Here is a 23101-nt window from a genome sequence, read left to right as displayed (position 1 = left end):
AAGGACTGGCCTTCTCTAAGGGAGGAGCCCCCAGGGCTCCCCAGCTCCCCGCTCCTGCTTCACTTCTGGGCCCGTCCCCGGGTCTGCGCGAAACGCACGTCCTCACGGGCCGGCCGGACTCCGGACACGCAGCGTCCCCTCCTCTGGTTTAGCTCTGGGGGTGGGGGGCTCCCGAGGAATCTGGCGGGGAAGGCTCCGGGACGATGCGGGCGCGATGGGCACAAAGCCTCGGCCCGTCCTCTGCGGGGGCATCGCCCGAGTGCCTCTGAGGGCTGCCCAGCTCCCAGTTTAGGGCTCACATGACACCCCCAATCAGGGTTATCAGCCATTAGAACCTTCAGAGAATCCCGAGGTTTTAAAACCTGCGTGGGGGGGCACCAAGCCACGGTGGGCGTTGCGTGCAGCAGCCCCCCAGGGGTCCCCGATTCTCCTGGAGCCCCGAGCGAGCGTTTAACGCCAACAAACGGGAGACCCAGAGGGCCGGCGCATCTCCGCGCTGCAGCCAATCGCGTGGCTGTACGACGCGCAGACAGGCTCTGCCTGGGCCCTTCATGATGGAACTGAGGGAGATCTGGGAATGCTGAGAGACCTTTTCCTCAACTGTCCTCCTCCTTCCAGGGTTACCCCAAATGTTCCACGGATGGCACAGCCTGGCTGGGTCTCCTGCAAGCATTCGGGGAGCCTGACCCCCCTTTGCTGCTTTTCTCTCTTCTATGAAGTGACTGTTCATTAGGCTCCACCGTCCGCCTCCAGCATCCGCCTCCAGCATCTGCCTCCATCATCCGCCTCCAGCGTCCGCCTCCAGCGCCCGCCTCCAGCATCCGCCTCCAGCACCCGCCATTAAATGTTCATCTGCAAGCTGACGTTTTGCGCTGGCGCTGCCCTTGGCTGCCGCAGTTTTGGAACCGGCCAAAATTTTCAGTTAAGGAGATTTTAGGTTCTCTGGGGCACCTCGTCGCCCCAGAAATGAAAGCTCGGGAGCACATGGAAGGCTGAGCTGGGGAGGAAGGGCAGGGCTTGTTCTGCTTGGCCCAGAAGGCAGAACCAGGCCGGAGGAGGCGACGTGAGCCGTCCAGAGCCGGGGCTACCACAGGAGGCGGCGGGCTCCCCTGCGCGGCTCTCCGAGCCAGGCTCTCATGGGTTTCCATCATGGGCGTGTCGGACAAGATGGCCGCGGAGACTCCCTCCCACTTTCAGACTCCACGCTCCATGGCACAAAGTCCCCACTTCTAAGGGGGAGCGGGCGCCGGGGGGACTTCCTGTAGGACGTCCCACGATGGGGCCGTTTTGTGCGGACACGACCCGTCCCCGGGGGCACGAGCCCCTCCAGCCTTCGCCGCGCCGCACCCGAGGAAGCCGGCCCGGCCCTTGTTCCAGCCTCTGCTCGAAGCCTTCCCGGCACCAGGAACCCGCCGCCGGGGCTGCTGGCAGAGCCTTGGAAGCCCCGGGTCCCCAGCATGGGGCCTCCCCAAAGGCCCCCCACCCCGACCTCTCTCAATTCTGGGCCATGAGACCTCCCTGGGCACTCGGCCCCGTCCGGCCTCCCCTCCCCACCAGCCTCCGAGGCAGAAAGGGCAGCCCCAGCATGTTACAGGGAAGGGAGCTCCCCGCCCCCAGCAGAGACGGCGGCCGTCGGAGCCCCTCCCTCCCTTCCGGGCGCCGCACCCCTCTGCCCGGCGGCGGGAGTGCGCTCCTGACGCTCACAATCAGCGGCCGGCACCGCTCACCGCCTCTCTGACGCCCGATCCCAAGCTCCAAGGCAGCCCCGCCCCTGTCGCCCACCTGGGTCTGGCCAAGGGGCTCTGGGAGGTTCTATAACAGCCCATGGCGAGGAGCCCCTCCAAGCTCCCGGGGGACAAGGGCAGGGGAGGGGGGCTCCCGGGGGCTGAGCCCCGAGCTCTGGGTCAGAACCTCGGCGAGCTGCCACGAGGCCCCGGCCCAGTCCCCTGAGCACCCGAGAGCCGCTTTCTTCATCTGTGACGAGGGATCTGCCCAGCCCCCAGCCTGGAGAGGGGCCCCCCATTTAGAACAGGACACCTGGGGGCACGTGATTGTTCGGAGGGGCTCAGTCCCTCTGGGACAAAAGTGGGCAGCAGAGGCAGCTGGAGCCGTTCTGAGGCCGGGGAGAAGCCGGCCCCAGACAAATGGCCCAAGAGCCGTTCCCGTGGCCGGACCCGGCCGGGGGAGCCCCTCCCCGAGGCCCCCGGCACTCACTTCTGACTGGCCTCCATCTCCAGCAGAGCTGACAGAGCGGATGTCCCCTTCTTCCCAACCGGGGGGCCTGCGGGCTCCAGCGAGTGGGCGGGCAGCGGGCCGGCCATCTGCAAGCCCTTCATGGCCGCCCCCTTCTGGAGAGGAGGGGAAGAAGACGTTGGGGGGGAGGGGCCCCCTTGATACCCGCCCCCCCCCCAGAATCTCTGAGTGGAGCAGCCCCAAGTCTCCCCCCCTCCCTCCTCCCCCCCTCCCTCCTCCCCTCCTCTCGGTCCGTCCATCCCACTGACTCGAGCCTCGCGCCCCCGTCTCCCCGACCCCGCAACAAGGGGAGCCCGGCTGGGGCCGGCGGGGCCGCACTCACGCGGATCATGCGGTCGGAGCGGTGGCGCCTGCGGATGCGGTTCAGGCCCTCCATGAAGCGGATGAAGCCGTCCAGGAGCTGCCACTCCTCCTCGTCGGAGCGCGGCTTGTCGCCGTAGATGTCGCAGTGCGCCTCGCCCTCCGTGATGCGCTTGGTGGCCGTGACGCAGGCCGGGAGCAGCAGGAAGCGCGTCCTCCAGAACTTCAGCGACTCGATCAGGCTGGACGCGGAGAGCAGAGAACAGGGGCTCGCCCCGAGCCGCGCAGGACCCCCGCAGGGAGGGGCCCGAGGGAGGCCAGAGCCCGGGCGGCTCCCTCGCGCTGGGAACATCTCGGGGAGGAAGGGCCGCGGGAGGGATGCGGCCTCACAGCCTCGGGGGTGAAAGCGCGGGCCCCGCTGAGGGCTGGCGAGGCCGGGCCGGCGCCCCCCGCTGGGCGAGGAGGCCCCTGAGCTGGGAAGGGAGGGGAGGGGAAGGGGCCCCGACACCAGTGGGGGAGGGGGCACAACTGCACCCACCCGAACGCAGACTTGTAAGTCAGCGCCCCAAAGAGACGCCGCCCCTGGGGGCCCCCGCAGCGGGCCCGGCCCCCGCACTTCCATCCCTGACCCCCGGGCGCGCCGCTGCGGGACCACCTCCCGGGGAGGCGAAGCGCCCGGCCCCACGCCCGGCCCGGAGCGGGCACCACAGAAATGACGGCCGTCACTGCGTCCTCCCCGCGAGGGTGGCGCGTGCCCCACATCCCGGGACCGGGGACAGCGGCCGGAGGCCCCGAGGGGCAGGATCAGGGCCCGGCTTTGGACGGCCCAACGAGGAGCCCACCGGCTACGGGGACGCCATTTTCTCTCAGCTCGGTGGGGGGAGGGGAAAGAAGCGCTCGCCACCTTTGTTAAAGCTTTCCGGGAGCACCCGCCGAGGCAAAGGCCGGCCTTTACCCCCCGTTCCTGGGCTGCGGCCCGGCTCCCTCCCCACCGCCGACCAAGAATAAAAGCTTAAAAACCCAAAGGTCGGCAAAATGGCCCGCACGCGACGGCAGCTGACCGTCCCCCTCCCGGACCGGAGCTGTGGCCCTCAGGGAGCCTCCCTGTCCGCCACAGCCGAGGGCCGCACGCGGAGGGAAGCCGCCGTGGCCGGAGCCGCCCGTGGCCGGCTCTCACCTGAAGTCTTCGGAGCCCGCCGAGCAGATGTACTGATCCAGGTAGTTCCACTTGTACTCCTCCAGGCGCTCGTGGGAGAACTCCACCCAGCAGGAGACAAACTCCGAGTCCGAGTGGGAGGGGCACAGGCTGTAGGTGTAGTTGATCTGGGCGGACTCGTAGGGATACCTGAGAACCAGGGCAGCGCCCGTCAGCAGGGGGCGCCCCCGTCCCCGCCGGCCTGCTCCGGGACCAGCTCGACGAGCCCCCCGCCCACGAGCACAGCTGCTGCTCCCCTGGCGCGCCGGATTCTGGATGGGCGACCCCGGCACTGGTGCACGGGAGCCCAGGTGTGTGCCCCCCTCTCCCCCCCCCCCCACGTTCCCCAGGAGCCCAGGCGTGTGCCCCCCTCTCTCCCCCACATTCCCCAGGAGCCCAGGTGTGTGCCCCCCCACCCCCCCCCCCCGTTCCATGGGAGCTGAGGTGTGTGACTCCCCCTCCCCGGTTCCCCAGGAGCCACATGGCCCTCAGCCACTCACTTGGGCAGGTAGCGGGTGACGGTGATGATCTTGTCCTTGAGCGCCACCTTGTGGAAGGTGCGGCCCATGCTCAGCCAGTACTGGTCCTCCTCCTCGGGCCGGTTGCGGGACACCAGCCCTGGAAGCACAAGGAGGGTCAGGAGCCGCCCCGGACCCCGGCAGAGGGGGGAGGGGCGCTTCTCCGCGAGGAGGCGCCCTGGGCCCGCGGGTTCCGCTGCAGGGGGCGGCAAAGGCCGGAGGCGGGACAGCAGTGGGACCCCACGATGGGAGGCGCCGGCCCCGGAGGCGGGAGGATGCTGGGCACGAGCGGCCTCCCAGCCCTTCCAGAGCACGAGCCCCGTCTCCGCCCCCAGGCCTTTCCTGGCCCCTCCAGGCAGCGCCCCCCCCCCCCGCCCCCGGGACCCCCCCCCCCCCCCCCCCCCCCCCCCCCCTCCCCAGCAGAGGGAGCTCCTGGAGGCCAGGGCCCGGCTCAGGCTTAAAGGCGGGGGAGCAAAGGCCCACCCTGAGCCTCTCCCTCCCAAGAGTTAGGGTGGAAGGTGGGCTAAGGGACGGCTGTGTGGAAAGCGGCCGGAAGGCCCAGGGTTGGGTCTCCCGCCTGCCGGGCAGCCGAGGGGCCGCCACAAGTGCGAGGCCCCGGAGCCTCTCTCTGACCCGACCCCAGCTGGGGAGCCGAGCTCAGGATGGGCAGAGACAAGGCGGCCAGTGCCCGGATGTGGCCAGCAGGGGGAGCCCCGGGGAAGACCTGCGGGGGCTCGGCCTGAAGCAGTGAAGGTTCGGGGGAGCAGCCGCTGCCCAGCAGGAGGCGCCGGAGCCGCCCGTGGTCCCGAGCGAGGGCCACGGTCACCAGGCCGGGCTGCGGGGCCAGACTTCCTCAGACGGGGAAGGCCCCGGTCCCTCCCACAGGAAGCTTACGAGCCTTCTCTGGGCGCCCACGAGGAAGGTGGAGGGAAACGAGAAAAAATGATCGACAGAGAAGGGACAGAGACAGACAAGAGACAGAGGGACAGCGGGACGAGGGACACAGACAGACAGAGGGACAGCGGGATGAGGGACACAGACAGACAGACAGAGGGACAGCTGGACAAGGGACACAGACAGACAGACAGAGGGCCAGAGGGACAGCTGGACAAGGGACATGGACAGAGGGACAGTGGGAGGAGGGACACAGACAGAGGGACAGCGGGACGAGACCCATGGACAGACAGAGGGACAGCGGGACAAGGGACACGGACAGAGGGACAGCGGGACGAGGCCGGGGTGGGGGAGGGCACAGCTGCTCACCGCGGCTGTAGAGCGGGCTGCTGCTCAGGGGAGGGGCCACAGCCGGGTTGGCTTTCTGCGGCTTGGGCTGCACGATGATCTGGTAGCCCTGCATGAGACGCTGGCAGATGAACTCCTCAAAGACCTGCTGGGCGGTCATCTGCACGCCCTCCTCGTCCCTCCTGCAAAGACACGCTCGCATCACGAGGCGGCTCCGCGCGGGGCTCCCGGGCCCAAGTCCTGACTGGGGGCGGGCGGCCCGACCTGGGCCCGAGAGCAGAGACGCGGCGGGCACCGAGGGGCAAGAGGCGCACCCGAGCCCGAGGCCGGGCAGACGGGGCTTAAAGCCTTCCCGAGGAGCGGTGGGATTCATCACGTTGCCTTGGGATGGGACCGATGGTGTTTCTATGGGAAAACTCAATTTTTCTCGCAGGGGAAAAAAGCACGAGCCGCCCACATGGTGGGGAGGGGTCGCACCTGCCCGGCTCGCCAGTGCGCTCGGCACTTCCCAAATATCGCCCTGCCCGGCAGCTGCAGCCATGAGCCCATTTTATGGCTGAGAAAGCCGAGGCAGACGGCGACTCATGAGCTGCCCAATGGCCCCCAGCTCCCAAGTGTCTGAGGCCCCGGCATTCCTGACCCCGGGCCCGGTGCTCCGTGTGCCGGGGGCTCCGGACCAGAGAACAAGCCCGGACCAGAGAACAAGCCCGGACTGAAAGGGGCCGGACGGAGGATCCGGAGGGGGCCCCAGCTGCGACCTCTGAGCAGAAGGTCCAAGTTCTGCACGAACCCTCGGCTTTCTCGGAAAACACTCGCACGTCCTTCGGGCTCCTGGCGGGTGAGTCGGGGCACGCTCAGAAGGGGCGCGGCCCATGGGGTGTGAGCTCTGGGAAGCCGACCCACTTCAAGCAGTTGTCAGTCTAACCAGGGGGAGGGGGGGGGTTCCTCTTGGGCGGCTCAGGCAGGATGCCCATCTCCCCACACACTGGGCCTGCGCCAGACAGCCCCCAGGACCCACATTCGGCCACTCAAGCCATTCTGGGAGCTCTGCACCCCCACAGGGGCAACTCTTCCGAGTCCAGCCAACATTCTCAGGGTGCTGTCCCCAGAGGGGCTCCCCATCAGTGCTCCCCATCCCAACATGCTCCGTAACAGTGCTCAGCTCCCCAACAGTGCTCCCTAACAGTGCTTGGCTCCCCACCAGTGCTCGGCTCCCCAACAGTGTTCCCTAACAGTGCTCAGCTCCCTACCAGTGCTCCCTAACAGTGCTCGGCTCCCCACCAGTGCTCCCTAACAGTGCTCAGCTCCCCAACATGCTCCCTAACAGTGCTCAGCTCCCCAACAGTGCTCCCTAACAGTGCTTGGCTCCCCACCAGTGCTCGGCTCCCCAACAGTGCTCCCTAACAGTGCTCGGCTCCCCACCAGTGCTCCCTAACAGTGCTCGGCTCCCCACCAGTGCTCCCTAACAGTGCTCAGCTCCCCAACATGCTCCCTAACAGTGCTCAGCTCCCCAACAGTGCTCCCTAACAGTGCTCGGCTCCCCACCAGTGCTCGGCTCCCTGCTTCTGCGAGGGCAGGGCTGGCCATGCGGCCCTCACGCCCCGCCGCCCCTGACTGCGTCCCAACCGCTCGGGAATTCGGACCTTAAGCAAACCCGAGCAACGGGAAGGTCCTGGGCCAGCCGGGAGGAGCGGCGGCAGGACGAGCAATGTGTCGGCCATGTCTGGGCCACGGGTCGATTGCCGTGGGCGGCAGGAAAAGGGGGGCCTCACAGCCTCGTCTCCGGGCTGCGGGGGGGATCCAGGGGGGGCCCTTTAGCCGCTCCCTAAGCTGCCGAGGATACGAGGACTCGTGTCAGGGTCTCCCGTCCTGAGATTTTCTGAAAACAGAAAACCGCGCAGCCCCAAGATGCGACCGCCCCCGCCCCGAAGAAGAACGGTGGCGCGGAGCCCGGCGGCCGTGTGACCCATCGGGGAGCGGCGGAGAAGGGGAGCTGCCTCCCCCGGGGCCGGGGACCCTGGGGCAGAACGTGCCAGCCGGTGCCGGGGCGCGAGGAGGGGGCGTCGGGGAGAAGCGAGGGTTCCCTCCCACGGGGGACGCCCCGGGCCCTCACCTGTCCATGTCCGCCTCCGGGAGGAGGTCGTAGCAGCCCTCGGTGTAGTCGTTCTGCAGGCCCTGGCGGTCGGGGAAGTAGTCGGTGGTGAGGGGCAGGCAGGCCGGAGTAGTGAGAGACTTCCAGTCCACTCCGACCGTGCAACAGAAGCCTGGCACTACAGGGGGAGCAGACAGTGTCAGAGCTGCCGCGGGGACCGAGGGCGCGGGCGTCCCCCACGAGGAGCGGGGACGCAGGGAGAGGACGCAGACCAGGAGCGGAGCGAGAGAGGGTCGGGTCGCCAGGGGAGGAGAGAGGGGGAGAGAGAGAGACACAGAGTTGGTTAACCAGGGCAGCGCACATGCTTGTCCAGTCCCAGCATGCAGTGGGAGCTCAGCTAATCCTTACGATCGCTGGTCGGCTACAAGCTGCAAAGTCGCCGGGGCCGCCGCCGGGGCGGGAGGGAAGCTCGGCCGGATTCTGGACGGAGCAGCGGACAGAGCGTGAACGGGAGCGACTGCGCAGGCGGCCACCCAAGCGACAGACCCGGAAGGGGAAGGGGGCGGGGAGGGGAGGGCCTGCGGGGCCGGCCCAGAGCCCCCCGCTCCTGGACCGCAGCAGCCCGGGAGGGAGAGACTCCAGAAGGGGCCACGCTTGGGAGCAGAAAGGGCCCCCCTGCGGCCGGGCTTAATGCCCTCTGCCAACCTGCGCCCGTACCAGACTGCCCCTCGCAGCAGAGACCCCCAGGCCCCAGAGGCACGTCCGGGATCCTGACCTCTCAAAGCTGCCCCCGACTCGGGAGAGCGCCCGCACGCCAGGGCCGTCTGCCCGTCGGGACCAAGGAACGGTCTCTCACCCGCCCCGACAGCTGCTGGGCGGGGGCCACGGCTGTGCCCGCCACCGAAGAGCCGGGGGGGCCGTGACTGTCCAGGGCGCTGCCGCGGCTCCCAGGCCCCCGGGGAGGTGGGGACTGCTCCCCTGGGAGAGACGGCGGGTTCGCCCAAAAAGCCGGGGCTCGGCCATCAAGGGCCCGGACCTGAATCCCGCCGGCCCCGGGCGAGCACTTCCTGAGAGCCCCTTCCCCTGGAGGCCTCGGGTTCCCCTCTGTCTAAAGCGAAGTCCCTTCCAGTCACCATCACACCCGGGGAAGGGACAGAGCCAGACTATTCCAGGCCCGAGGACCTGGGAGCGGGTGCTGCCCTCCGGCCACGTCCTTCCCCCAGCCCCAGAGGGCCTCCGCTCCGCCCCCCTTAGCTGCGCTGAATGAGCTCCGCCTGACGGCTCCCTGAGGGCCGAGAGCTCCGCGGCTCTGTCCCCCCCAGCCCCAGGCCGGCGCGCAGTGGGGCAGCTTGTTGGCCGCCTGGGGAGCTTTCAGAACAAAGGGGAGGCTCCCCTGAGGCTGGCGCTGACCATGGTGCTGAGGGGGACAAAGGCACTCGGTCTAACCCGGCCCAGTTCCCTGCCCCCGTTTCTAGCGCCTCCAGAGCCACTTCGGGCACGGCCGGCCCACGGGGGGAGCCTGGCCGCGGGGAGGCTGCCCCTCCTCTGCCTCAACTGCCTCTCGGCTCCTCTCGGGCCGCAGCCACGGCCCTCCCTCGCCCCCTCCCCACGCCCTCCCCGCCGCCTCTGACCGGCCGCTCCCCTTACTTGGATCTGCAGAGGCGGACACGCCGTCTTCCAGGGAATCCTTGTTCTGGGTCCTGGCTCCTGCGGAAAGACAGAGAGACCCTTGACCCACGTGACACCCCCCGACCCCCTCACCCTGCCCCACACGGGGAGGCCAGACTGCAAGGCCAGGAGACGCGAGTCTGCACAGTGGAACATCCCCCCCGAGGACGCGCGCCCGCTCTCTCTGTGGCCCCCGAGGGGCGCTCGCTGCCCCACCAGAGAACGCAGACAAGGCGGCCCAGGGGCAGGAAGAGCCGGCTTCCAACTGGCCTCCGACAGCGTCCGTGTGGCCCTGGGCTCCCTGGGAGCGACGCCGGCGAAGGGAGTTCCCACACCGGGAAGCCCCGGGAGCCTTCAATCAGGCCCCCAGAGGAGCCAAACGCAGAATGGGGAGGATCGGCTCCAGGGAAGACGCCGCGGGTTGGGGGGACGCGGCAAGTGGGGACGGCAGCCCCAGAGGGGTCCCCGTTTCTGCCGGGCGTCGGCTGCCTCGGCCAACCGGGCTGGGACCCAACGTGACGGGGCGGGATTAGCCACGGGCAGAGTGAAGGGGCCGGAGGCTTCCTCGGAGGTCTTCAGGTGCTGACACAAAGCCGCCTGGGGGCGAGATTCCCGGCCCACCAGACACATGTTCTCGTCCAATGGGACGGCTCAGCGTCTTCCAGGGCCCGAGGACCCTCGGGCAGAGCCGGAAGCTGAGGCAGCGGCCACGGAGAACCCCCTCAGGGGCCACGGAGACCAGTCCTCGGGGGTCACGGAGACCAGTCCTCGGGGGCCACGGAGACCAGTCCTCGGGGGCCACGGAGACCAGTCCTCGGGGGTCACGGAGACCAGTCCTCGGGGGCCACGGAGACCAGTCCTCGGGGGCCACGGAGACCACTTCTCGGGGGTCACGGAGACCAGTCCTCAGGGACCATGGAGACCACCCTCAGGTCAGGGGCTGCACAACTTATCTCAGGCCACACACCAAGATGCTCTCGCACCACATCTACACTTAGCAGACCTCATGCCCCGGGAGGAGGGCACTGGGGCTGCCCCCGGAGGAGGGCACCGATGCCACCCTTAACTCTGGACACGGAGCCGCCCCCAGCCATGTGCCCCATCCCACGTGTTAGTCACCACAACCCAGGCTTTCCCCAGACAGATGTTTCCGGGCCAACGCCGACACGAAGCTGGACCTGCCCCGGCTCGGGCTGCTGCCGTGTGCCAGGCCATGCCCGCCATCTACTGGCAGCGGGTGGCAGAGCAGAGTGACGGCGCATCACCAGGCCGGTGGGAGGGGCAGGCAGAGAGTGGTACGGTGCCAAGGTCCCAGTCCTGGAGGCGGGTGCTGTCGTTCGCTCCATTTCACAGGCGAGTAAACCGAGGCCGCCTAAGTGGGGTAAGCCGACTGGACTCAGATCTCCCAGTTCCAGCCCAGCATTGGGCGGGGAGCATTGGAGTGAGGAAGGCCCGAGTTCGAGTCCTGCTTCGGTCGCTGTGCGCCTTCACTTCTCTCGCCCCAATTTTCTCATCTGCAAAAACGGGGGTCACGGCACCCCCACGTGCAAAGGGCCTCGCAAGGAGCTGCGGCGACGCCGGGACGATCCCCCGCGCCTTTGTCTTGGTGACTGAGGACGTGACGGACGGGCCCAGAGCCTTGGTCCTCCCCCGGAGGCCCCCGGTCCCCGGAGCTGCCCACGTGGCCACGCTCGACGGCCGGCTGGCAGAGGAGGCGGGTCTGACGGTCTGAGGGCGGAGCGAGGGCCACAGGGGGGCCTGTGGGGGAGAAGGGGCCGGGCGTCCCAGGCCGGTGGCGGCCCTCGCGGCACGGCCTCCGCAGGCCGATGGCGGCCGGGGAGCCAGGGTCCTCACGCTGGCCAGCGGGGCACCGGGGCCTTCCGGCCACTCTCCGAGGGGGAACAAGGGCCTTCTCCAAAGCTCCCGGTGACCGCAGCCCTGCCTTCGCCCTCCGCCCCCTTGTTCCGTCCCAGACCCTGTGTCCGGGCCCTTTGAGGGCAGAGCTGGCCTGTCTCTGCTGCCACCTGGTGTCCAACGGGGGCGAAGTGCGCTCTCTCCGTCTGGTGGTTGGTCACGGGGAAGGGGGGGCAGCTAATGCTGGGGCGCTGGGGACACGGCCCCGCCCCCGGCACACAGAGCGCAAACCCACCTGCCAACAAGTCTGGGCCCCGCCCACACGCACCCCCCCCCGGGGGATTCTGGGAGCCGGGAACTCGGGGAAATCCGCCCTGAGCCCCAGCGGCGCCTCCGAAGGGTTAAGGGCGCCCCCGCCTGGCTCGGCTGGGAGCGTCTTCTCCGTGACCGGCGGGAGGACATTTCTACCGGAAATACGTTTGTTTGTACGTTGTTATATATGTGGGATACACACAAAACCGACACATTTGCCCCTGAGGAACACAGCGGGCACGGGGAGGTGCGGGGTCCCCGCCGTCTGTGGAACTCTGAGACTGGACAAAGCCCTCAAGGAGCCAAGTTCAAATCCTGCCTCGGCCGCGTAGCCACGAGCTCCTGGGCCCGTCCCGGAGGCCGCCTGCCTCAGTTGTTCCATCTGTACAAGGGACCTCCCAGGATCCCGTTCGGACGCGCTTCGTGAACGACCTCAGTGGTCGCCGGGCGCGGATCGGGGGCTGCCCCAAGGCCGGGGGGAAGGGCGGCCAGCGCCCCACGGCCCCCACATTTGCCTTCCCTGGGCCCCCCGGTCCCGATTCAGTCTCCTCGCCCCCCGGCCTTCGCCAGCCCGGAGCCTCTCGCCCCCTCTGGGCCACTTTCCCCTCCCCTCCGGGGCCCAGAGCACCTTTGGGGGCCGTTCCCCGCTGGGGGCTCTCGGGCACCGTGCCCGGCACACCGGGACCCAACGAACACTCAGGGACTTAGAAGGGCAGCCACCGCTGGGGCTTCTCCAGGGCCTCATGCAGACCCCCAGGACGGCCGGGCCGCGCTCCCCCTCCCTCCCCCCTGGGCACGGCGGCAATGCCCGCTGCCCCCGACTTCCCGGGCAGAGCCCGCGGCGCGCTGGCACTCTGGGACCGGCCCGGCACTTTCCTCAGGGTGGGACGCTCCCAGGAAGGAGGAGGCCCTGCCAGCGGCGGCCCCGGAGCCACTTGGGGCAGCGAGAGGTGGCTGAGGGCCCCCCGTGCGGCCGGGGCCTCGCGTCCGAGCTCTTCCTTCCAGAATAAGGGTCTCACGATCGGTGCCCGAGGGAGGCTCCGAACCCAGGGCTCCGTGACCCTGTGCCCTCTCTGCGGCCACCCCAGAGCCCGCCCGGCGCTCCTGCCCTGGTCGTCTGGCGCCTCGGGCCTGCTGGGCGAGCATCTCCCCCATGGCCGCACCAAGGTCCCATCAAGGGCTGGTTCGGCCCCCGAGAAACCCACACCTTAGGTGGGTGAGACTCAGAGCCCGCAGCCTGGCGCCACATGCCTCGCCTCTCACCTGGCCCTGGCAGGATGCCCGCTGCTCTCCTAGGTACCCACTCCAAGTCCTCTGCCCACAGCTGCCATGCCCATGCTGCCCCTCCCCCTGGGGAGCTCCATTAGGTGAGGAGTGCAACGAGGGCAGCCGGGCACCCAGCAGGGGCTTAATAAATGCTCGCTGGCCCGCGCCCACCTTGCCCTAAGCTCCCTGTGGCCAAGCACCAAGGGCGGCCCCCTCTGGCGCAGACCGAGTGTCAGGGGCCGGGGGCCCTCGCCCAGAACCGCGCCCACTCCCGAGTCCTGTTAATGACGCGGCCCCGGTGGGCGCCCAGCTGCAGACGGGCACGGATGGCACCGAGTCCCGGTTCTGCCAGGACTGCCGCGCCCGGCGCCCCTCGTACCACTTACCTGCGCCACTGTTGCTGAGCAGGCGGGCAGAAAACTCGCCGTTCCCGCTGAAATTCAGGAAGGACGCGCCGTCTGCGGGCTGGCGGGAGGGGAGGTGCCTGCAGGGAACAGAGGCCGGCTGTGGGGCGGGCACGGGGCAGAGGCTGCCAGGGAGCCCCGGCGGGGCCTGGGGAACCCGAGGTGGGCAGGCAGCCCAAGCCCCGGCAGCAGGAAGGGCACGGGGCCCCAGCCAGCCCAGAGACACACAGACAGAGACAGAGAGAGACAGAGACAGAGAGAAACAGACAGAGAGAAACAGAGAGAGAGAGAGAGACAGAGATAGAGAGACAGAGACAGAGAGACAGAGAGAGAGAGAGAGACAGAGACAGAGACAGAGAAAGAGAGAGAGAGAGAGAGATAGAGATAGAGACAGAGAGAGAGAGATAGAGAGACAGAGAGAGAGAGACAGAGAGAAACAGAGAGAGAGAGACAGAGAGAGAGAGACAGAGAGAAACAGACAGAGAGAGAGAGAGACAGAGATAGAGACAGAGAGAGAGAGACAGAGAGAGAGACAGAGACAGAGAGAAAGAAAGAGAGAGAGAGAGAGGGAGACATGCTCAATGACCAAAAAAGAAGAGAAAGAAAAGGAAACGAACCAAGGAGAGGCCTGTGAATGAGGTGTGTGACCCAGGGCGGCCGTGGGGGAGGGGCAGCCCCGCCCCCCGTCCCCTTGCCTGGAACCACCGTGACCTAGTGACTGCTCCGTGCTGTGGGCAGTGAGGGGGGTGGGGGCAGGGCACCAGCCCTGGAGTCCCAAGGACCCGAGTTCAAATGCTGCCTTGGACCCTTCCTAGCTGGGAGCCCACGAGCCTCAGTCCCCAGTGTCTCTGCCCCAGGTGGGCTCCCAGAGTCAGACCGCCCTGAGCAAGGGCCCGGGAGGATCCGCAGGAGCCTGCCCTGTGCCCTGTGCCCCTTGCCCCCTGCCCTATGCTCCCTGCCCTGTGCCCTGTGCCCCTTGCCCCCTGCCCTGTGCCCTGTGCCCCATGCTCCCTGCCCCACGCTCCCTGCCCCCTACCCCCTGCCCCCCCATCCTCACCTTCCCGCGGCCTCGTGGTAGGCCAGCTCCAGCAGCTCCGCGGACGAGTGAGTTGGGTCCCGCTGGCCCCGGCCCTGGAGCTCCGCCATGTTCTGGCGCGTCTGGTGGTGGATCTGGATGGCCTCTCCGGACGGACCTACGGACGAGCGGGCGGGCGGTGGCTGCGGGGCCCGGCCGGAGCTCTCAGAGCCTCCCCTCCCCCCGCCTGGGCACCCGCACTCAGGCTGGGACAAAACACCCGGAGGCGGAACGTGGGGCGTCCAGGGCCGGTCCGAGGGGGACGGGCCCAGAAGGTGACCAACCCCAGAGACAGGAGGCCGAGGCGGAGCGGGGCCGCAGGGGAGGCCGACCCCGGGCCCCCCACCCAAGTGCCCCCCTGGGGGGAGGGGGGCACCCGCGGAGCTGGAGCGGGCCCAGGGGCCCGGCGGGGGCCGCTCACCCACGGGGAAGGTGTGCATCCACCTCCTCCTGTTGGACGTCAGCTTCATGGGCATGCGGGAGGGCGCGAAGGGGTTGATGAGGGCGCGCTGGGGCGCGTAGCCGCCGGGACGGACGTGCAGCATGGACTCCGCGCTGCCCACGTGGAACCTCCCGGGCGCGCTCGAGTCCCGCTGCTGGGCCTCCATCATGTGCTCCAGGACATCTGGGGGTCACCGTGGGCGAGCATGAGACGGGGGAGGGGGAGCACTCACAACTGGGGGAGGGGAGCACTCACAACTGGGGGAGGGGAGCACTCACGGCTGAGGGAGGGGGAGCACTCATGGCTGGGAGGGGGAGCACTCACAACTGAGGGAGGGGAGCACTCACAACTGGGGGAGGGGAGCACTCACAACTGGGGGAGGGGAGCACTCACGGCTGGGGGAGGGGGAGCACTCATGGCTGGGAGAGGGGGAGCACTCACAACTGGGGGAGGGGAGCACTCACGGCTGGGGGAAGAATTCCCGAACCCAGACCCCAGAAGGGTGAGCCCACAGTTCTGCTCAGGGAGAGGCCACCGAAAATGCAACGGGAGGGCGGGGCAGGCCATGGAGCCCAGGGACCTGAATTCTGAACCCACCCGACAGGGCCTGTTCCTCTCCCAGAGACGCCCCTCTGCAGGGTGGGGGGTGGGGCTTCCCCAGGGTCTCAGGCCAATGAAATCATACATCAGACCCCAAAAAAGAAAGACCTCCTGGAGGGGAGGTGACATCAGCTGACCCCGCGCTCTGCCCAGCTTCAGGCTGGCACCAAGATGCCCCCCGCACGCCCCCCCCCCCAGCCAACCGGGCAGCCCTCTCCCCTTCCCCTCCCCCCGCGCCCCCGGACCTCGCGTGCTGGTGTAGCCGAGGGAGCTGCTGACGTCGTACTGGTGCAGGTGGGCGTGGGGGATCATGAGCACGTGGGAGCCCTTGCCCAGAGAGCTGTCGTCGGAGGCCTGGCTCCGGACCTCCTCGGCGGGCAGGGCGCGGCTCTGCACCGAGGGGCTCGAGGACACGTCGAAGGAGCTGGAGCTCTTGCGGGTGTGGCTCTCGCGCTCCCTCACGGACCTGTGGGAGGACGGGACGGCGCTGAAGGAGGACGGCCGGGGAGGAAGGCCGGCGCCGGACCTGGGGGTCCTGGGAGCCACATTCGAATCCAGCCATTGCCCGCGAGCGGGTCACCAGGGGCAGCGACGCTCCTCCTCACAGTGACCGGGCCACGTGGGCCCCGCGCCGCCCGTGACGGCCACGGAACCCTGGAACCCGCCAGCCAGGACACCAGAACCTGAAGATCAGTCCCATGAACCGGACAGCGCTCTGCTCGGTACGGAGGACTCTGCTATTTCTGGGTCTCGGTCTTTGTCCCACACGTGCTCAGAGCATTTCTGACCTGGGGAGGAGCGCAGGGGCCGAGGCTACCCCGGGGGCTCCCTGGGCTGCGGACGGCCTCCCCTCGCTCCGGTATTTCCGGCTCACTCGGGACAGTCTAGTTGGTCTCCCCCGTTAGAGCAAAAGCTCCTCGAGAGGCTCGGACTTTTGCCTCTTCCTGCTTAACACGGGGCCGGGTACACAGTAGGTGCTTACTAAGTGTTTGCTGAACTGAAACCAAACCAGGCGGCGTCCCTGTGGAGGGAGCACCGGCGCTCCTCGCCACCTTGTCCCCCGGAGGGGCCTGAGAAACGCTCTCGGGCCGCCGACCACGCGGACGCTTTCTGCTTTCCTCGTCATTTGTGCTTTTTCGGTGCATCCTCTGTCGCAATGAGGCCGATGGGAAAACGATTTGCGAGACGCAGAGGGATAATCTGGATCGGGTCGGCCGCCTTCTCGGGGAGGGGGAGGAGAAAGAGGGAGCGTGCTGGGAACTGGAGCTATCTTAAAAACCGGCTGTTAAAAGCGCCTTTCGTGTAATTGAGGAAAAAACAAACGTTAAACGTGAAAGAAAAAAGAAATGGTTTTTGTGGTTATGAAGATGAAACTGATTGGGCCGCGCTTGAAAAGGTGCTGCAAGCATCATGCCCCCATTTCACTGATGGGAAAAGTGAGGCCTCAAGAGTCAAAAGGGCAGCGAGTGCGAGGCAGCCTGGGAGCAAAGGCCAGAGCCTCCTCAGGGCGGCCCCGGGCCTTCGGAGAACGCGGCCCGCCTCGCTCCGCTCAGCCGAGGCGAGGAACACGCCCCGTCCCAGACCCTCGACGCAGGAGGGGCCCCGGGGGGTCCCCAACCACCAAACGTCCGCGACGGTGGCCCGGCACTGGAGCCAGTCCACGGGACACGGCCACGGAGAGCCGGGGAACAGGCCACGCCGAGCGGACGGGATCTCCGAATCCCGGTCACGGACCCGGCGTCCCAGCTCCAGCGGCCGCCCTCGGGACCGCGACCCCGCCCCGTGTCCCGCCGCAGCGGGCTAAAGGCGCGTTCTCGGCCGCCCGACGGCCCCGGCCCCGAGAGCCTCCCCCCGGCGCAGCCGCACGGCCGGACACGGACCTGAAGGTGCTGAGGCGCTGGGCGCGGGCCGGGCCGGGCAGCCGGAACACCTGGGCGTCGTACGCGTCGTAGTCCACCTGGATGGGCAGCGCATTCTCCGACTCCTTCGGGGTCCCGATCGCTGAAATCCAAAAACAGACAAGATGAGGGGGCGCGAAAGCACGGCTCGGACTCTGCCGGGCCCCCGGGCCCCTCCCCGGCCTGGGCTCCAGCCCCGCCCCCGACTTCTCCAGCCCCGCCTTTCCGGCCCCTCCCACTTGTGCTCCGCGAGGCCCACTCGGACCGCAGCCCCCGCGAGCCAGGGCCGCGCTCCTGCCATTCTCTCTGGCCTGGGCACCGAGCCCGAGACTGGCACAGAGTCGGTGCTTTCAGTGCTTGGGATGGAGGGCCCGGCCTTGAGCACCTCGGGGGGGGGGGGGGCAGAAAGCTCGGGGGACAGGTCTGGGGAGGGATGCCCTGCTGGGGGGGGGTCTCCCCGCCGGGAACGCTTCCAACCAGCGCAGCCCACCCCGACCCCACGCTGTGCCAGAGGCCGCCCGGCCCACGACACTCCCCAGCGCCCGGCCGGAGAAAAACCAGCGGGGAAAGAGCTGGCGAGACGCACAAACATGGCAGGACGTGGGCTGCTCTGGGTCAGGGCGCAGCCGTCCCGGCGCCGAGTGGGGCGGCATCGGCCTGAACTAAGAGGGGCCACAACCCCAGCGGGAGAGACCCCGGGGAGACACGGGCCCTCCCTTCCCCGGGGCCAGAGCAGCGAGGAGCCTCCCTCAAAGCAACCCCCCCCAGTCTCTCCCAGCCCCACTTTCTGCCCCCGGCCAGTGGGAGGAGCCCCAGGGTCGGAGCCAGCGGGCCCAGGTGAGTCACCACCTCCGGCCCCTAAGTCTCCTCGGTCTCCTCATCTAGAAAATGGGAGCAACAGCTCTGGGCGCCCGGGCGGGAGCAGGAAGCTCTCTCAGCGCCCGCACCGAGGCGAGTCACCCCCCTCGAGGCCTTCCCCCACCCCCCCCCACCCCCCGCGGCCCCTCTCCCCCCCCGGGCACCGGGCGGATCCGCTGCAAGAAACACTCACAGGTGTCCCGGCCATTTTTTGCCTTCTCGGTCACAGGCTGGAAAAAACGAAAACGGAAAATGAGCAAGAATGTGGGAAAGGCCGAGCCAAGCCCCGCCCCGGGCTGCCCTGGGCCCCCTCCTCTCCCAGAAGCTCTGGCACCGCGCCCCGGGGGCCTCAGGCAGGAAGGGCCTGGCCCCCACCGACCCCGCTGGAGAAAGCCACACGCGGAGCAGCGGCACCGGTCGGGCACCAGGGGGCGCAGTGGGGAGAGCGCCAGCCTTAGGTCAGGCAAATCCTGCCTCAGGCACTTAACGCTTCCTGGCTGTGGGACCCTGGGCAAGTCACTTACCCCCAACTGCCTCAGGGGGGAGCAAAACAAACGGAGGCCCTGTCTGTAGATATGGTGCCCCCCTCCCCGGGGCCCGGCTCCCCCCCTCGGCTTCTGATACTTTGGGGAGAGAGAAAGGGGGAGAACCTTAATGGACAAACTCCGATGAGAGTAATTTGGGGCTCAGGGAGGGGTCTCGGGGACCCCCAGGGGAGCACCTTGGAGAGGGGCGTGTGGGGAACTCCCAAAGCGAAGGACACCCCTCGCCCCAAAGCCGGAGGCGCCAAAAAGCGCCAGGGGGTACGTGGCAAAGGGGCCACTCCTGATGGCCCCTGGTGGCCGGAGGCAAGGCCGGGGGGAGGGAGGCCGCAGAGGCCGGGGAGAGGCCAGGAGAGGGAGGCGGGGCCGAAGAGGCCCAGGAGAGGCCGGGGGAGGGAGGCGGGGCCGCAGAGGCCCGGGAGAGGCCGGGATACCCACCTTTCTTCCCGCCAGCTTGATTCGCGGGGTGAAGCTATTGCAGAGGTGCTGACTCTTGGAGGTATAGAAGCTGCCGAGAGCAGAGAGAGCCCGTGACGCTGGGCCCGGCTCCTTCGGGACACACAGACCTGAGCCCGCAGTCGGGGGGGGGGGGGCACGGGCCCTCTCGCCCGGCTCCAGACGCATCTGGCCCCGCCCCATCCCCCCTCCCAAACGCACGGACAGGAGGGAACCCGGCATCACCACCGGAGGGGAGGGGAGGGGGACCCCGACTTCCCCGCTCCCTTTACCGTGCCCAGAGGGCCAGAAGCCCCCGCGCCTGCCACCCTGCCGGCCTTTGTCCGCGGCCACGGAGGGCGGAGGCACCCGGGCTGGGCCCCGGCAGGCCGGGCTCCCCCCACGTGCCCTGATTTCCTCGCCCGTCCTTGGATGGGCCAGATCAGACACACTCGGGTCCACCTTGGCCCCCGGTCCCGCAGCCCCCGGACACCGGCCAGGGAGGCCCCGCGAGGTCCGCACGGGACAAAGCTCTCGGACAGCGAGCCCGGCTCCCGGGCGCGGGAAGGAGCTTCGCGAAGGCAAGCCGGCCGGCGGGGGGGCCAGCCCGGAACGAGGGCCCCGACCCTCAGGCCCCCCGGGCCCCGCTACCTGTGGTTGATCCAGTGAGGGATGTTGTAGTCATCTCCGAGGCGGGAGTCCCGGGGCCCGCTCCGGTTGTGCAGCTGCAGGGGGGAGGGGGGACTCGGTCAGCTGGAGCGGGAGCCGGCCCCGGGCACAAACCCCTTCAGTTGGGGGGCCTACAACGCCATCCTTCAGGACCTCTCCTGCCACGGCCCCGTCTCACGGCCCGGGGCCCATCACAGTGCACTGGCCCAAGGGCCTTCGGCGGATCCTCCCGGCTCCTGAGCCCGGCCTCTCCGCCCAGAGACACGGGCGTCAGCCTCCCTCCTGGGGGCCTCCCGAGGGCAGCCACTGCCCGTCTCTGTCTCAGCGAAGCAGCCAGCAGGTGCTTAATTAATGCACACTTATTTGTCCCGACTCAGGCAAAGGCAGCCCCGGCCTCCTCACCTTAAACAGGGGCACGGCGTGCAGCGGCTGCTCCCCCATGCACACCAAGTCCACGCCGATCCCTAGGACGAAGAACAGGAGGAGCCTGTCTGAGGAGCCGAGGCTCCCGGCCTGGATCGGGGGCTTCTCGGGGGCGGAGGGCTGGGGGGGGGTCTGGGGCCGTGCAGAATGGGCGGGGGAAAGCCCAGCGGCGGCTCCGCCTCCTCCCTGCCCGGCCCCCGCGGCTCTGTCTGCGCCCCCGGCAGGACCCGTCACTCGGCGCTGATCTGGAATGTGCCGGGTGGGAACGGCCAGGGCGGGCTGGCACCGAGGGGCGCGGCCCGGGGGCGGAAGCCGAGACGCAGAGCCCCGCGCCGTTACCGTTGTCGATCATGCGCTGCTTGGTCAGGATCATGAGCAGCCGGTCCACTTCAAACACGCCGACCCCGGGGGTGATGACCACCGACATCTGGCCCGTCCGGTCAAAATTGCGGTTGATGTAGTGCTTGTCAAACACTAGGAGACACAAGCACAGGCGGGCCCGCGGCTCAGGGCATCCCCAGAATCCTCCGGGCTCCGCCTGATCCAAGGCTCGGGGCCCCCGCAAACAACCGGCCGCAGAGGGCCCACCCTCAGCAGGGGGACCCCCTCTCTGTCCCCGAAACGGCCCCTGGGAAAACCCCCTGAATCCTGCCGGACCCCGGGCCCTCAGAGCCGTGTCCGTGGGGACAAAGTCCAGCCAGGCCGGCGCACCACAACGGAAAGGTTCCAACCGGCCCCCCAAAGCCTCCGGGACCCCCACCACAAGCCCCTTCCCCAGCTGGGTCTGTTTCCCTCCTCTGAAAAACTAGAGTTTGGATTAGAGGCTTAGAGGCCCTGGGCAGAACTAGGTCCCAGGACCCTCCACGGGAGGAGGGCGGCAGGAGGCCCAGGTGGGGGGTGACGGGCTCCCGCACCTGGAGAAGACGGCCCCCGGGGGGGGGAGGGGCCCGGAAGAGGACGCCCAACCCCTTTGGCAGCCGGGCCACTGGAGGCCCCGCCCCACTGGGGGGAGAATGTGCATTTCCAGTGACTAGAAATGGTTTTAATTTCTTTGCCTGAAAATTTGCCCTTTGACCCTTTATCAATTGGGGAATGGCTTGAATTCTTATACATTTGAGTCAGTTCTCTCGGCCCTTCCCAGAAGCCCGGGACGCAAAGCGCTTTTCCCGTTTCCTGCTTCCCTCCTAATTTTGTCTGCATCGCTTTTGTTTGTACAAAACCTTTTCATTTAACCTAAAACGGTCCGCCTGCGTTTCGGAGCGGCCTCCGGCGCTTCTCTGGCCACGAATCCCTTCCCCCCCACGGGTCCGAGGGGGCCGGCCCGCGAACCACCCGCTTATCGTGTCGCTCTCCACGTCTAAGGCGCGGTCCCTGACCTTGGGACGGGGGACGAGACGTCGGTCAGGGCCGTGCTATTTTCGGTGACTTTGTCACCCAGTGAAAGCCCGTCCCAGGAGCCGGGGCCTCTGGGCTTGGCGAACACCAGATTACCGCGGTGACCACGGAGACCTCTCTGATGCACGATCTGGCCCTGACCCGTCCACCGGCCACTCGTCCGTTTCTTAGCCACCTTCGTTTCCAATTCCAAAACCCACCGCCGGGGCTTGGGAAAAGCAGCAGCCGCGCTCAGGGAGCCCCCGCTCCGGGGCAGGTGCACAGTGTGCTCACACTCACACACGCACACGGTATCACACACACACACGGTATCACACACACACACACACACGGTGTCTCACACACACACACACACACGGTATCACACACACACACACACACGCACACACACACACAGTGTGCTCACTCACACACGCACACGCACACACATGCACACACAGTGTCACACACATAATGTCTCACACACACGTGTCTCACACACACATAATGTCTCACACACACACGTGTCACACACACACACACACACGGTGTCTCACACACACACTCACACACACACACTCACTCACACACGGTGTCTCACACACACACTCACACACACACACTCACTCACACACGGTGTCTCACACACACACACACACACACTCACTCATACACACGAACCCCCCCCAGGACACGTGGGCTAACGCCTGGGTCTCCACTCCTGACTCCAGAGGGGGCCGTGCACAAGGGGGGGTTCTCAGTGGAAGCTTACTGTGCCCCCCAGAAGAGCCGCCGGAGGGACCCCGGGGGCCGCGCTCTCGGAGACCGGCAGTTCCGCTGGCCCAAGGCAGGGCGGGCCCGGCACAAGGGTCTCATGCAGGCGCTCGGGCTCCCAGCCCCCGGGCGCTGCCCAGCCAGGAGGGACGTCCGGGAGGCCCCACTCACCATTGAATGACAGGTTAATGGCCTCCAAGTAGTTCCCTTGGGCCGAGGTAGAATTGTCTCCTTGGGGAAAGCCCTCTGTGCAAAGAGACCAAAGACGGCGTGAGCCCCCGCGGGCCCGAGCCCTCCCCTCCACCCCCGCACGGCTCCCACGAGGGCATCCCCGCGGCACAGCACCAAGCTGGGGGAGGGGTCTGCAGGGCAGGGCGAGCCCCTCCCCCGGAACAGCCCTCCGTGCTCGGACCCCCGAAGAGGCGGGTGCTCAGGCCCATGGCCCCCACGCCCGGCGCAGGAAGAGCAGACTGTCAGTGGAGGCCGGGCCAAGGACCCACGTTCGGCCCCGGGCCCAAGAGCGCAGGGGCCAAATCCCTCCGCAGCTGCCCGGGGATGAGTCTGCGCACGCCGGCTTTGGCCAGCCTCAGACCGGAGATGGACGGTTGGGCTCCGGGTCTCACCGGGAGGCCCCCCCACCATCAGGCCCCGTGGGGGCCCGGTCACTGCTGCACCCCAAAAGGAGCCCGAGGAGGGTCTGCATCCCCTCCCTCACCTCTCAGAGTCCCCACAAGCCGCACTCCTGAAAGTGGGCACAGGGCAGCACGGGCACAGGGCAGCACAGGCACAGGGAAGCATGGGCACAGGGCAGCACAGGCACAGGGCAGCACGGGCACAGGGTGGTCCCGGGCACAGGGAAGCGTGGGCACAGGGCAGCACAGGCACAGGGCAGCACGGGCACAGGGTG

At 68.2% G+C, this 23101-nt stretch overlaps 1 protein-coding gene across 4 annotated transcripts in view; it reads right to left on the bottom strand.

The window, feature by feature from the left end:
• The window catches only part of DEPDC5 (DEP domain containing 5, GATOR1 subcomplex subunit), a 73355-nt gene that overhangs the window by 14504 nt on the left and 35750 nt on the right, over window positions 1–23101 (bottom strand). For 2 of the 4 annotated variants that reach the window (XM_051973172.1, XM_051973174.1), the window contains exons 14-31: window positions 22366–22440; window positions 20386–20520; window positions 20026–20087; window positions 19606–19679; window positions 18958–19027; window positions 18171–18207; window positions 17102–17222; window positions 15467–15687; window positions 14601–14804; window positions 14162–14297; window positions 13087–13184; window positions 9248–9307; window positions 7622–7805; window positions 5530–5690; window positions 4249–4366; window positions 3731–3898; window positions 2576–2795; window positions 2215–2348 (exon numbers count right to left, since the gene is read on the bottom strand). In XM_051973172.1, the coding sequence (XP_051829132.1) occupies window positions 2215–2348; window positions 2576–2795; window positions 3731–3898; window positions 4249–4366; window positions 5530–5690; window positions 7622–7805; window positions 9248–9307; window positions 13087–13184; window positions 14162–14297; window positions 14601–14804; window positions 15467–15687; window positions 17102–17222; window positions 18171–18207; window positions 18958–19027; window positions 19606–19679; window positions 20026–20087; window positions 20386–20520; window positions 22366–22440 (2278 nt within the window). Of the gene's footprint in view, window positions 1–2214; window positions 2349–2575; window positions 2796–3730; window positions 3899–4248; window positions 4367–5529; window positions 5691–6230; window positions 7388–7621; window positions 7806–9247; window positions 9308–13086; window positions 13185–14161; window positions 14298–14600; window positions 14805–15466; window positions 15688–17101; window positions 17223–18170; window positions 18208–18957; window positions 19028–19605; window positions 19680–20025; window positions 20088–20385; window positions 20521–22365; window positions 22441–23101 lie in introns of those variants that run through there. The other 2 variants (XM_051973173.1, XM_051973175.1) reach the window with 2 other exon arrangements.

The sequence above is a fragment of the Antechinus flavipes genome, chromosome 1, assembly GCF_016432865.1.
Source record: "Antechinus flavipes isolate AdamAnt ecotype Samford, QLD, Australia chromosome 1, AdamAnt_v2, whole genome shotgun sequence".
NCBI lineage: Eukaryota > Metazoa > Chordata > Mammalia > Dasyuromorphia > Dasyuridae > Antechinus > Antechinus flavipes.
This window is presented reverse-complemented; position numbering and strand designations above follow the sequence as displayed.